The 15,173-nt window shown below is 38.0% G+C and overlaps 1 protein-coding gene across 5 annotated transcripts in view; it reads left to right on the forward strand.

Moving 5' to 3' along the window:
• The window catches only part of PTPRG (protein tyrosine phosphatase receptor type G), an 871,997-nt gene extending 869,627 nt beyond the window's left edge, over nt 1–2,370 (forward strand). For all 5 annotated transcript variants that reach the window (XM_060239418.1, XM_060239420.1, XM_060239419.1 and 2 more), the window contains one exon: nt 1,101–2,370. In XM_060239418.1, coding sequence (XP_060095401.1) covers nt 1,101–1,247 — 147 coding nt within the window. In that variant the 3' untranslated portion in view covers nt 1,248–2,370. The remainder of the gene's footprint in view (nt 1–1,100) is intronic.
• The last annotated feature ends 12,803 nt before the right edge of the window (nt 2,371–15,173 follow it).

Here is a 15,173-nt window from a genome sequence, read left to right on the forward strand (position 1 = left end):
ATTTTGCAGTGTGTTCTTTGTACATGGAGATAAATCAAGATGGGTAGCTGTGTTAGTCTGTCTGTAGCAGTAGGAAAAGCAAGAGTCCAGGAGCATCTTAAAGACTGACAAAATTTGTGGCAGGGTATGAGCTTTTGTGAGTCATTGCACATTTCTTCAGATACAGATTCAGAAGAAATGAGCAATGATACATGAAAGCTCATACCCTGCCACAAATTTTGTTAGTCTGAGGTGCTACTGGATTCTTGCTCTTTTGTGCACGGAGAGAGGGAATTCTCTCTGCATATCAGACATTCAGTAAATAGTCCGTTCCAGGATGGAAGGCAACAAAGGAGTCAGTGGTTAAACGAAAGGACTTCTGGGAGAACTGGGCTTGATTCCCCACTCCTCCACATGCAGCTGTTGGAGTGACCCTGGGTCACTCACAACTCTCTCAGACCTGTTCTGCTCAAGAGCAGTTCTCGAAAGAGCTCTCACAGCCCCACCCACCTATCAGGGTGTTTATTGTGGGGAGGAGAAGGGAAAGGAGATTGTAAGCCGTTCTGAGATTCTGAGTGAAGGGTGGGGTATAAATCCAATCTCCTCTTCTTCATCAAGTACCTTTTATTAGCTGTGACATTTGAAGTCTGAGCAGCAAACAACTGTTACAGTTTAGTAGTAATATTAGACCTATGTACACTTTGGGTTGTATATGGGATTGGACCTGGGAGCACAGGCAGTATTCAAATGACATAAGATAAAGAGAATTTTGGTAAGAAGATGTAGCTTTTGAGAATGGGTTTCAAAGATGAAAGAGAAGATCTGTTTTCATGAAAATGCAGAGTACCATCCAGAAGACAAAACTGACAGTTTCACGAGGTCAGAAGATTTAGAGGCATCAAAATAAGGGAGAGCTATATGCCTTGGACATAGCTAACAAAATAATAATAATAATAATATAAGCATCAAATCCTTAACAGTTTAGTGGCCTAAATAATTATTGCTAAGTTATGTCATTGGCACATCTAACCTCCCAAACTTATCTACCTTGAAAATGCAGTCTGCATGTTTTACTTTCTGAAATGTTAGATGTTTTATATTGTTTGGTCTTTCCTTTCCAGGACCAGTACCAGTTTCTGTACAAAGCAATGCTAAGCCTGGTCAGCACTAAGGAAAATGGAAATGGCTCCATGGCACTGGACAAAAATGGTGCTGTTATGGCCAATGACGAATCAGATCCTGCAGAAAGCATGGAATCTCTCGTCTAATTGGAATATTGAAAAGGCACTTAATTTGTGGAATTTCTGAAGACTGAGTGAACTTTTGGAGGCCTTTTTCTGCCAGACTCTAGGTTATTCAATAACCCAGTTACTTTTTTACACTGATAAAAGTTTTGATATTTATTTTTGCCATTTTATGTCTTAATGGTATCCTACTGAGCATTTGCACCTCTGTTTATTTCACACAGTGGAACGCAATTTTGTCTAGTTTGCACTATATGATCAGTGTTAACTGCCTATAAAGTCGTAATACACAAGCAAGCAAGCAAACCCTGATGCGACATTCCATGATGATGACAAACATGCTCCTTTTTAGTTGAAATGCCCTGAAGTTTCGTTACTTGTCATGAGCCTTGACTCTAAAGTCTTGAATACTAGACCAGAAGGATTCTTTTTGATTTACAAGAAATGCTGTACCCTTAACATACTCCAATATTTATTGTTTAATTTTCATATAACTTTGGTAATTGTTACCAGTCTTTTGTATTCCAGTAACATGGATGAGTGTTGTTCATTTCTTTCCAGACAATGGGGTGAGGTGGTCACTGGCAATGGTGAAATGCAGTAGCTTCCATATGTGGAACAATTGTTCGATTTTTATTATTATTATCATTCCTTTGTTTATATATACGGAAGCCTAAGAATGGCTTGTCACAGAACATATAAAATTACATTCCCAAAACACATAGAGCAACTCACATCTGACACAGAACCTTAAAAGTCTGGTTTTACAGCATCACTGATGCAGAAGTTTTTATTTTTGATTCTGCAACAGCAATATGGGAAAAATATTTTGATAATATTTTACCGCAGGCAATTTAGTAATCAACTGCGCAAAAACTACTACCAATTCCTTTTATTCCAAAAGTGCTTGGTAGCAGTTTTCTTCGTTACTGTACCACTCAGCATTTTAAACACATATAGTTCCTTAATTCTTCTGAAGCAGGACCTCTGACTGAAGAGTATGTGACATGATGGAGAAAGGAATTTCATAATTTGATAGCTATTAGATGCTGTTTTTACAGGTATGTAATTTTCATACTTTAGTGCTAAAACGTACTGATCCATATTACTGGTGAAGTGATCTAATAAAAAACTACCTATAAGATTACACTCTTCCTCTTTTTTTTTGGAACCAAACTAGTTATTTAGCCTTTACATTCTGATTTCATAGATTCACTTCCATATATTGTACATTGTACTTATACAATCCCTTCTTAATCCAAATAGCCAGTTAATCTTGCTAACATCCATTTCTTTTCATTATCTTCAAAATGTACATGCCCGATTCCAATGACTTAAAACTTTTCTAAACAACTTTCTATGCATCTCGCTAAGCAACAGTTGCCTCCCCAAAAAGCTCTTTAGTTACTGTGTAAAAATGGAAAGTGAAGTGAGTTGTATGGAGAAACTTGGTTACATTGCTATAATTACCAGAAGTCACCGTACATAAGTAGTGAATGCCCATGATACAAAAACTAAACAGTGGGTCTTGCTGTGAGTGAATAATATAATTGGCAGCAGTGGTTCCAATAGCTGCATAACTGCCACATTACCGCAGTCTAAATTAGCCAGTTGTAAGTAGCTTGTGTTGTCATTTAAAGCTTATCCCTGAATTGGTTTATTTAGAATAATCTCTGCTTTCCTGAATTATTCACTATGCTTTTTATGCCAGTGCCATTTAGTACAAAATAAAGGAATGTGCCCACCTGTTAGAAACAGTAATGCTTAGCGCTGGAGTAGTATTAAGTGTCCCTCTATTTTAAGGGTGCTACCACATATATATGAAATAGCTTTCAGTGGTGGAAAATGCTGTTTTTCTCTAAGGGGATCAGGGTTCATGCAGTATTGACATCAGTCAATTTCTCACTGAAATGGTAAACCTGTAATTGGACTGGACTGCTTTGGAATGTAAACATGCTTATTCTGAATGTTAACATGGCTGAATGTTTTTGCATACACACAAAAAAAAATCTGCATATGGAAAATGAGATGCAGGGGTGAAAGGTTCTAGCTTAGCCTTCTCCCTGTTTGATAGAATTTTCTTTGTAGGAACCTTTGTTTATCATCTCAGGACCTACCTGCAGTCTGAAATGGTAGTCCAGATATAAGTTTACCACCTAAGTAGGAACTAGGACACGATGGGTCCTGTACTCCCACCCACTGGTCCTCCCTTCACCGTACCCATCACAAACAGATCCTCTAAAAAGAGCCCCTGGAAATTCTAATAATTGTTAGTAAATGAACAGCATCATCACATAAGGAATTCTAATTAGTTTTTAAACTTCAAAAATACTGTACCACCACTACAAAAAGTTCTGTAATATTACAAGAGTTGTTATGCAAATATTCTAGCCATTGAAATGAACAGCCCCATTTACACTGCAGTCTTACTAGATAGAATCTGCAGGACAACAAAATTGCTCCTTTAAAGACTGATCAGGTTTTTTTCTATAAAATTAGATAAAAGATAGTAAGTTGGAGCATTAAATACTTATCAGAGGAAAATATAAAAAGGCAAAGCTGAAATCAGTGGCCATAATGGCGTTAATAAAAATGAAGCTCTGCCCATGTGCAGCAGTTGAAAATTTAGCCTTTGTTCATAGATTTCTTCACATGGACCAATATAATGTAAATGAGAAAGCCACACATTTGAAACACTTTTGGTTAATATGGATGACCATTAGTAGAGGTTCAAAACTGTTGCTGTTAACACACAAGCTGATGCATGTGCATTTATCTCCTGTTCTCTTGACAAAAAAAGACCTACCATATTTTCTTAAACAAATGCCTTTTCTTAAAATACTGCTTCTTAAAATATAATGTCCTGTGAAAAGAATCCATACAACAGGTTGATTGACTGGCAACATCAAAGCCTCTTGGAATCTCATCAAACTGCTGCTGCGGGTAACTAATCATTAAATTAAAGTGCCTCTTACATTGTTGCCCATTTTAATTTTGCACCCTGTAACAATACATAGTTTAAATTATTAGCATGGTGATGGAGAAAATATGGTATAAAAATCACAAGAAGACCCTCCTTCACCTATTGGCTACTCCTTTGCTCAGAAGGCGCTCCACCTTCACTCTAGTACTGCCAGGGCCATCTTAACAGCATTATGGGCCCTGGGCAAAGCAGTGTACTGGGCCCCTAAGACAACTATTCACAGGAATAAAAATGTAAATGGTTATTAGTACTGCATCATACACAGATTAGTATGGGGCCCCTATGCTCGTGGGGCCCACAGGCAAGTGCCCATCAGGCCCATGCGTTAAGACAGCCCTGAATACTGCTGGATGAGAGCTCTAATGTTCCTAACTGCATTAAAAGAAGAAAGAAGGGTTTAAGTAGACCACAGCCGGATGCTTCTCTTTACCATAAAAATCTTGTAAAACCATTTTAAGATGGTTCCATTGATATTGTTCATGCTATTATTGAGGAGCAAACTGCTTGCATTGGCATCAGGGACTGCAGTGACTTCATTGTTGGCAACATGCACTGTTTCACTTCACATTTGAAATTTTGTGGCAAGAAATGACTGGTTCAAGAAGTAAAAGAGGTGTTTTCTTTTGGCTTGGCTTTTTAAAAAAAGTTTCATTAAATTTGTTGCAAGCTTTCCTTTAGTCTGATTTTGTGGAGGGGATACCACAGAGGAAAATGAATGTGTTTGTGACAAGACTGCCTGGCTGCGCTTAAGCAATTTCCTTAAAATTTGTACGAGTTATGCAAAGATATTGTGTATAAAGTCAAATTAGACCTGCATAGCTGAAGGATGGCTATTTGTGAAACCAATGTCGTGTGATCTAGCATTTCACTTTTCTTTAATACTTACATGGAACTTACTCCACAAGTATATTACTAAAGAAATGGTCCCCATTCGAGAGGATGTTAGTTATACTCAAGTCAAGTCTCTTTGAAGTCAAGAAGGCAAATCAGAACTAAGTTAAGTCCCATTAATTTAAAAGAGAATTAAACACATTAACATTTTCTAGACTTCGGTGATTGTTTGAAAGTAAGGATTCTTTTCCTTGCTATATATTTTTACATTTATTCTGTCTTTCTACCACCAGGATACTCAAAGCTGTGGCTGTTGTATCAATTTATTAATTGTAATACTGTTTCTCAGTGGAAACTCTGAATGTATGTGAAGAGATTAGTAGTCTCAAATTTTTGAGATACTATCCCTTGGCTTGCCTTCTAAGGTCAAGTCCCATATGCTTTATAGAAACATCCTTCTGGTGACACCTGAATTTTAGTTAAATTGTAAATATGAGCACTTTCTAATATTAGATGATCTCAAATAACATTTGAAAGACAGCTACCATTACATCATGGCTTTGGTTTTTATTGCACATCATGAAAGCAAATGGAATTGCAACAGGGATGCTCTGAAAAATACCATGTGTGCTTACCAGCAAGGCCATGAAAATCAGTACTTCATGGCCTGAGGTTTCATCTCAAGTAAAGGGCAGAGTCTGTTAAAAATACTTTCGGCCAGTGGCATTCCTAAACCTACAAGCAGATACAACTTAAAACACTTTCCTGGGAGTAAACCCCATTGAATAGACCTTTGTAGGATATTGAGTAGACCTGCTATAGGATTGCTCTTTAAACAAAAACTTGCATTTTTTTTTAAAGTTCTTTAGAATTTCAGAGTATCTGTTTTGAACCATAAATGAGGAAGGACCATGAGACAAGAATTTGTGTGTGTGTATAAAACTTTTAGGATCCATTTTATAATAGTGGGACTAGAATCTGATGGGCAAGATTTTGCTTCTTTAAAGTTCTGAATGGTTTCTTTAATCTCAGAAGGATACATTACAGCACTGTTGAAATACTGTCCCTTTTAAGTGACATAGCACAATGACCTTGTTATGAATACCTGTTTGCTTGTAAACTGATATTTTAGTAGAGATATCAATTTTACCAAAGAAACATAATACTAATTCTTAGCAAAAATACTGAAAAAAATAAAGAAAAAAATAAGGAAAGTGTAGTTGTCTCAGTGACTTAGCAGTCATGCTCTCAAATTCATTCTCTTCTGCCACCCACTCCTGTGGATAGAAAGTTACGTTAAAGTGGTGCCAGTGAATTTTATATGAAGGGGAAATGCCTCATTGCTAATCCACTGCATTTCATTCTTTCTTTTTAAAAAATAGATGTAGTTCTCAACTCTTTCTTATCATCCCTTTGATCTTTCTCTCTTGGTTGCCATTATAAGCAATGTATACTACATTGGCTTTGCTTAGCTGTATCGGGAAGGCATGCAAAACAAACAGGGAGAGAGACAAAATGCAAAGAAATGAATTAAAAGACTTGGCCTCAACATTGTCTTAGCCGTTCAACTGTTTTTAGTATTTTTGTTAGATATTTGCAAAGGGAAGCCTTTTCTACAGAGGATAATTAATGTCAAGAAAAATGTCTTGCGTTTTAAAAATAAACATGTCTCCAAAAAAGGAGATAGTCAATTTTATAAAATGTCACAACTCTCCAACATTTGGGGTAGTGACCTTTCTTTCTTTTGTTAGAACCTTTGAAACTAGCAAGCAGCCATTGTTTCTAAAGAACTAAGTATTCATCTCTATCCTTACTTTTATTTCCTTCATTTTTAAATAGCAAAAATCATTAAAACTGTAAATATTTTGTTGCTTGAATAAGCATCTTCTGGGAACTTTGTATCTATGGTATATAATCATAGAATTTTATATTTTCATATAAAGCTAATTTTTTTCTAGTTTCAACTTCTTCATAGTTTTTTTTTTTTTCCCTTTTGTGGTGGATATGTGAATACATACTTTCTGTGTATTGAAGTAGTGAAATGCCATCACATTCCAAAAAGAATTCAACACATGTTATTTCTTTGGGACAGTGATTGTCAATGCTGGATTTTCTTAAAATTCCATTGTGTGTGCAATAGGAATTAGACTTAGCCAGTCACTGGATAAGTTTGTCTCATTGACCCATTGGGAAAAATGTGGCGTTTGGTTTGGGGGAGTTATTAATTTTTGTTGGGTTTTTTTTCCTTTTTGTAACTTGAAGAATTTCCTTTTTGTTATGTTTAAAAGTATATCAAATCATTCTATTATAGTGTTATTTAATATGTAAATTGTATTGCTATACATAAAATAAAGTATGGTTTTTGATGTATTCACAAGTCTTGCTTAATTTTTGTACTGCATAAACTGAAACAGACTTTTGCCCCAGTACTGGTAAGAGAGACCTATGCATTGAAGCCAATTTATGTGGATTAAACGCCATTTATGCAGATTGAATGCAATGGAAATGCCACAAGATCCTATTGCTGGCTAAACTGTTGGAATAACATTTCTGAATAAATAACATATGCATCTGTATTGTACTGAGCATATAGATGTAAGGTATCCCAGTGCTTTCCCATCTGCAGTTTGTAGATCTGTCTTGCTTGTAAAACATATGGGAATCTACATCTGCTGTTTTAGGCAATTAGTTGCATGGAATACTATGTTGAATAACTAGATTTGAGCCTTTATGTTGGTAGCAAAGTTTACTAAACTTAAAAACCTTATTTCTATAGTTCCCATACCAATAAAAAATCTACAGTGTGTAGTGGGGAAAAAGGGAGTACATCACATGGTCACCAAAGTGTTAATTTTATTCGTAAATAAGATGATGGTTTCCAGGACAGAATATTCACATGAGTCAATTTTGTATGTGGCATAGGAGTAAGCATATTGTATGAACATTTTCAAATATTTTAGAGCCATGGTAGAGAAAATACTGGGTCTGAAGGAAAGAAATTCAGCTTTGTATCTCGGCTCACACATAAATATTTTCCCAGACCCCTCAAAAGGATCAATATATTTAGCCGTTTAGTATACATCCTGCAAATAAGTCAAATAAAATTATGAGGAGAGAGAGAAAGGCCTAAGCCTTGTCGCCAGCATCATACAGGAAGTGACATCACTCTAGTAAGATCCAGGTGACACTGGTATTTGGACAAAAACCTATGGTAAAACCAGCTTCTATCATGGAGTTTTTGTCCAAATACCAGAGTGTCATACCAGATGTTGCTGGCATGATGTCATCACTTCCTATGTGGTGCCATTGATGAGGCCTAGGCCTTCTCCTTTCCCCTGGCAAGTCCATCCCCCGAGTCAGCTGATCAGTGGCTGAGGTTAGGGCTTGGCAGTGGGGCGCCCTCACCTCCACTGTGGTCCAGTAACCCTACCTCACAGACAAATCCTATCCTCCAACAGACTGCATGAAAAAGAATCCATAGCAATGAAATGATTAAAGATGAAGATGATATATTGGATGTTGTGCAACATAATAGCTAGGAGAATAACTTGTGATCCAAGTTGGCAAGCCATTCAACCTCACACACACACACACCCCGTCATCTACAAAATGAGGATAAGTAATACTAGCCTCTTATAGAGCTGTTGTAAGGATTATGAGAAGAGAATGTGTGAAGCATTTAAACACTAAGTGCTATATAAATGCTAAGTGTTATTAAATTTTGAAGAGGACAGGATACAAAGTCATAAGCATTGCCACTCCATGGGCAATTAGAAGGCTTGCACTATAAATAATTGGCATCAAGAACAAAGATTTCCCAACACTTCCCACTAATGGTATTAAGGCTTCATTAAGTGGCCGCTTCAGTAGCTCTGAACATTGTATATAACAGTTAACAAGTTTAGCCTTTAATGATTCTAGAGCCCACTAATGGTCATTTTTAATTATAAATAACCATGAAATTTTACACAATGGTTCTAAATGTCATGAGCTGCTTCTTCAAGGGAATGCTGGATGTGTAAAAAGAATTTTCATTGAAGTTGTTGTGTAAGTCTCATTAGGTATCAGTCAGCTCCACATGGTTCCTTTGCTGTAGTTTCAACCTTCACAGAACTCAGTATTTATTGATCTCTCTTAGCTTATGTTTTGTCTTTGCTGCCAATCAGTGGTTCTCAATGTTCTCTTGATTTAAAAAGGGAAACATCAGAATCCAGTTGTCATTCTTCCTGTGTTCAATTACTCCCACAAGAAGTGTGCTCTTTGTTCATTTGAAATGTTTTATCTTTACACCACGATGAAATCTAACTGGATTTCTGCTTTGTCCTTAGAAAAACACAGATTAGTTAAAAATACTGTTTTTCTGAGAACCAAATCTAATAATTTAAACTGTTCCACATGCCTTTGAATTCTGCTTTGCTCTTTGTGAAGCACAGGTGTTAAGAACATTTTTAAAAAAAAAAATTAATTTGATTCTTGTGTCCACATTCTCAATGATTTTACCATCTGCTCACTCTGAGGAAGAGAGATGACTCTGGTCAAGGCTTGTTAATTAGATTACATTTTGTTTCACCTTGCCCAGAGAAAGGTGCCTTTGGGATAGGTTTGAAGCCCTTTAAAAACAACATAACTTGGAGTCTGTGTTTTTGTTCTTTCCTTCCATTTCAATTTCCCAGAGCTATTGTAAGAAAATATACAAATTCATTTTATATATTAATTGCAGACTAAATATGCTGGTTAAAATCTGTGCACAAAGCTTTCTCAGTTGTAGTATTCGTTTAAATGTGAGTGTCAGCATGATCGCTTCCCCTTCTGTAGTGTTAACTAAGGTTGAGACTAATACATCTGCACTGGCCCGAGGTCCAAAATCCAAAGTTATTCACATTCCATGGAAATTCATGAAGTTTAATTTAGCTGCCACACACTTGTTCCATGGATTTCTGAGACTGAAGCCCAACCAACTTTTTCTCGGTTGGGGCCTAATAGCCTGATTCTATGTATATTTACTCAATCCCACTGTGTCACTCAGCTTACTCCTGAATAAGTGTGCCTAGAATAGTCATGGCTCAGGGGAATAGGGTTGCCAAGTCCAATTCAAGAAATATCTGGTGAGTTTGGGGGTGGAGCCAGGAGACTTTGGGGGTGGAGCCAGGTGAAAGGTTGTGACAAGCATAACTCCAAAGGCATCACATTTAAAGGGACCACACACCTTTTAAATGCCTTTCCTCCATTGGAAATAATGAAGGATAGGGGCACTTTCTTTTGGGGCTCATAGAATTAGACCCCCTGGTCCAATATTTTTGAAACTTGGAGGGCGTTTTGAGGAGAGGCATTGGATGCTATGCTGCACTTCAAAAAACAGCCCCCCCCAGAGCCCCACAGATCAATTCTCCATTACACCCTATGAAAATCTGTCTCCATAGGGAATAATGGGGTGCCCAGCAGACATTTCCCTCCCCCCCTGCTTTCTGATGACCCTGAAGCGGGGGTAGGGCCTCCAAACTGGGGGATCCCCTGCCCCCACCTGGAGATTTCAAACAATGCCGGGACCACGGAGGTTCTGTCATTTCCCACCTGGGGATTGGCAACCCTACTGGGTAAGCAGCTCAATTCATACCTTAAACTAATTGCCTTCATCTTTTCCTTGACTTTTAACCCCAGGTGCCATCATTTGATCTCCTGAGCTGCAAGTCATAGTCATGTGTTAGGAAGAAGAAGAATCACCATCTTTAAACCTGCCTGTGCTAAAAAGGCATCCTCTCTTTTACTGAGTAACCTCGTGTTACTGTCCTGATCTCTTCAACTTTCATCCAAAGAAAGGCAGGTGTGGGGAAGATATGGGAGGGCATACTTCAGTATTTAGTAGTATTTATATCATCAAAAGCTTTTCATTTCAGATTTCAGAAATTCTAGTGAGCATTATTATTGCTTAAATCCAATTTTCTAGACAAGTTCTTACTTTTGGCTTGTTAGAGATAACTATACCCTTTTAAAAGTATCTATTTATTGTAAATGAACAACAGTCTTCAAAAATTGCTATGTCAACCTTTTTCAGAGGAAGAGGATGAGGTCTGTTTGTCTGCTAGATACATATAGATTTTTATAGAGCTGGAAAATGCTATTGATCTCCTAGCAGTAATATAATGCTTCAAATATTATGTTGTTATGCCGGACTTACACTGTGAATATCAGGTAAGTATATTTATATAGTTTAAATATTCACATTTAGCTAATGCTTCTTTAAATTACAGATTTCTCCAAAGCTACTAGTGTTAAGAAGGTTGCTGTATTTATTCAGTAGTCACAATCCATCATTAAACAGACTGGTTGAAGCACCGCTGATTTCAGTGGGGCTAAGAGTTCATATCTGTGACAAGTTCATGAATGTACCTTTGCCCCCAGTGCAATGATGTCATTTCCATTTTTCCTCTGAAAGTGACAATACATATTATCGCAGCACCAAATCCCTTGTCCCTGCTCACTCAGTTCTCCTGTCAGGGTGCCAGCAAGGACTGATAACTCTATTCAAAAAGAAAAAAAAAGTAATTTTCTTCTGAATTATGTCATATCTTAAAACCAGACAAGCACAGGTTTTGCCTATCGAAGTCTTTCTGTTCAAGGATTTTAAAGGGGAGTTGGCTGCATATTCCCACTTAACTCACAGTATACTTGGTTAAAGTTAGCTCATCTTCTCATAACCTTTATCAAGGGTTACTGAAAATGCATTTTGAATCCCAAGGTCTCCTCTCCTAAAGTGGAATGAAAAATCCCTACAACCAATAAGAGAGTAGATTAAAACGTATGTGCAGTCAATTAGGTGTGAGTATGCAAAGAAGACTGTAAGATACAAAACATGTGAAAGTAATTTTGAACCAAACATCTGAAAAATATTGAGCCAATACAGGCCCCCTCAGACTCCATAGAGTGATTTCTTCTTGCCCAGAAACTTTGCCAGGACGGTGTCCTTTTGGGAAATAAGTACCAAGGTGCTTGCTGCAAAACAAAACCTGATCTCTCTCCTACTCAAACTAGTCACTGCCCTGCTTTACAGAAGTCCAAAGGAAAGGATCCTGCCAGAAATTGTACAAAGCAAATCTATGGATGCCAGGGTGTTACTATATCATTTGTGTTTCTGTGTCCTTGCTTAGTTTCATTTAGAACTGAACAGACACAGAACAGCAACGCTGAAATGTTGCAGGATTTCAAATGAGCAAAATTTCATAACTTTGCCAAATTCTATTCAACTTTACGATATGACCAAGTTCAGCTGAAAGTGACGTGATTTACAGTTAAGCACCTAGGGTTTTGAAGAGATTCAAAGCCAGGAATTAAGTTCCTGCTGTGCTGTTAAGATATTTTAACCAACTATAATATTAATATTATTTTGTTTTTTTCAAAATATTTCCAAGTGGTATTCCTGTGCTTTGTTCTTCCCCTTCCTCCCATAACTTATGAGATCTCTTGCTACATAATATGACATCTCTCACAAACTTGTCTTGACTCTCAGCTCCCTTGGCCACCTTCACCCTACCTCCACCATTTGGGGTTCAGCCTTGTACTCCAAGTTGGCCAAGAACAAAAAGAGTCTGGCATTAAACACCTTTACTTTACATCTCCCCCAGAGAACAAGGACCTCCTTCCCCTCCCAGTTTTTAATTTCTTTGTGGCACAAGCTGTCACCAGTGAAAGGAATTCTTTTGATATTCATCCTCTTTGCAAGCCAGAAATCTATGTATGCGAGCATGTGTTTTGCAAGAGCATGAAGAAGAGACTTGGTTTTCCTTTGTAGCTCTTTCTGTAGCTCTCTGCCAGCATAGATCTTTTCAGCACTGATGGAACTTGTCAGTATAACCCAGCAGTCTTGAGCACTGTGAATAAGATTCCACTCAAGCAGCCCCCTTAGTGTTCCTGGGTGTCAAAGAACTTCAATAAGTAAACATCTGTCCTGAAAAACATAGTAGCCTGGTAGTTCCTTCTCTGAGCCAACCATAAATTAGGGTACAAGTTCAAAGTTTCTCTCCAAGGCAACACTTGTTTTGTCTGTGTGGTTTTGCTTAAGATGACGACGACATTGGATTTATATTCCACCCTCCACTCAAGAGTCTCAGAGCGGCTCACAATCTCCTTTATTTCCCTCACCCATAACAAACACCCTGTGAGGTGGGTGGGGCTGAGAGAGCTCTCCCAGAAGCTGCCTTTTCAAGGACAAGCTCTGTGATAACTATGGCTGACCCAAGGCCATTCCAGCAGGTGCAGGTGGAGGAGTGGGGAATCAAACCCGGTTCTCCCAGATAAGAGTCTGGGATTCTTAGAGTAATTCAAAGAGGTTTCTCTGATGAATGCAGAAAAAGCTTTTATTGAAAGATTAGTAGCAGACACCAAGCAAGGGTATCCTTGCCAGAACTGTCTTAATTGAAACTAAGTACATATTTGATTCTAAGTTGTGGACCCAAAGATATAATGATTCTAAGTTGTGGACCCAAAGTTCGAGCTCTGTGCACATTAAAAAAGATTCCCAAGCCTGTACACCAGGGGAGTCAAATATGTGGCCCGTGGGCCGAGTCAGGCCCGCAGAGGGCTCCAATCAGACCCTCCAGCAACTGGCTGTTGTCTGCTTAATTTTCCCTTGCCTGCGGAGGAGGAAGGAGCAGCCTCAGCCAATGAGGGAGCTTGGTTCTATAGCTCTGCCGGGTGATTGTTTGCCAGGCTCAATTAATCACCCTGCAGAGCTATGAGACAAGCCTCTCTACCTTCTAATGAATGGCTGAGGCTCCTCCCCCTCCTCCTGCCCTGGAGAAGGAAAGAAAGAGCCAGAGCTTCCTTTGTGCAGTCCCCACCATCAGGAGAGCTACAAAGAGTGCTTTTAAGACTAGCAACATTTTAGTGAAGGTATGAGCTTTTTGCCTTGCTACAGAGAGAGAGAGAGAGTTTTATTGGATTTGTAGCTGCGTTCCCCTCCTCTTTTTCACTGTACTCATGCCCTCCAGTCTTTCTCAATAGGAAAGCATATGAACTATTTAGAAGAGAAATATCAGCATTAGGCTGAGAGTGTGTTCCACCCCAGGTTTATCCAGCAGATTTTCCTTAATTTTTCTTTCACATATTCCTTTGATTGGGGATCTTGAATATAGACTTCCCGGATAGTAGGCTGACACTGACCACTGTACATGGCGGTCTCTGTTTTTGTAGTTGTTTTTGGGAAGAAGTTGTATTTTTTTTTTAGTTGTAGTCATTTTTCTGGGAAGATTATAGTTTTGTAGACAAGCACATAGCCCTCAGTCTGTGCCATGGTGCCTTCACATGTTCTTGACCAGCACATGAAGCAACTTGTGTACAAAAGCTTACAATGCCCAGCTGCTTCATGTTCCTCTGGGTTTTAGGCTCAAAGCATTGACCATGAGATGTCTGTAATGAATTTCAATTAATCAAAAGTAGGTTTGCAATTTACAGATGTGCACACCTGAACAGCACATATTCAAGACTGGTACAGCATAGACACTGTCTGCAGTTTTTGATGCAATAATTCATAGTAAGAGGTGACATTTATCAGAGACTGTAAAACAAAATATTGCTAGCATGCTAGTATTTTAAGCATGTTTTATTTTAAGTTTAAAAATTATTTGTGTGTCTGTACCCTTTATAAAGTTTATATGTCCGCTACCTGGCATTACATTTTATGATACACATGACCCGGCCCAGTGCGGCAAGGTCTCATTTATGTCAAATCCAGCCCTCGTAACAAATGAGTTCGACACCCCTGCTTTACACTATGTTCAATTCGAGGTTAATTTACAATGGACAAGAGCATCTGCCTGTGCCAGTCCAGTCCAGTCCATTGCCTTGGATGCCAGATAACAACATTCTTGAAAAAACATTCTAAGGTTGATGCTCCCACCTGTTCTCTCCTACAGCTAGCAATATTAAAACTACAAGATAAAGTTGGGTTACATGGTGATTATAGGATGAATAAAATATATGGTGATTACATGCCATGGAATAAATGAGCAAACAAAATAATAACAAAATACAATATGAAACAAGGCAGACAATACTAAAATATGTGATTAATGAGCAAGGAAAACAATACCCAAATATAGAACACACCACAGAATCTGTTATCAATTAGCAAAGAAAACTCA

Source organism: Heteronotia binoei, chromosome 5 (genome assembly GCF_032191835.1).
Source record: "Heteronotia binoei isolate CCM8104 ecotype False Entrance Well chromosome 5, APGP_CSIRO_Hbin_v1, whole genome shotgun sequence".
Taxonomy (NCBI): Eukaryota; Metazoa; Chordata; class Lepidosauria; order Squamata; family Gekkonidae; genus Heteronotia; species Heteronotia binoei.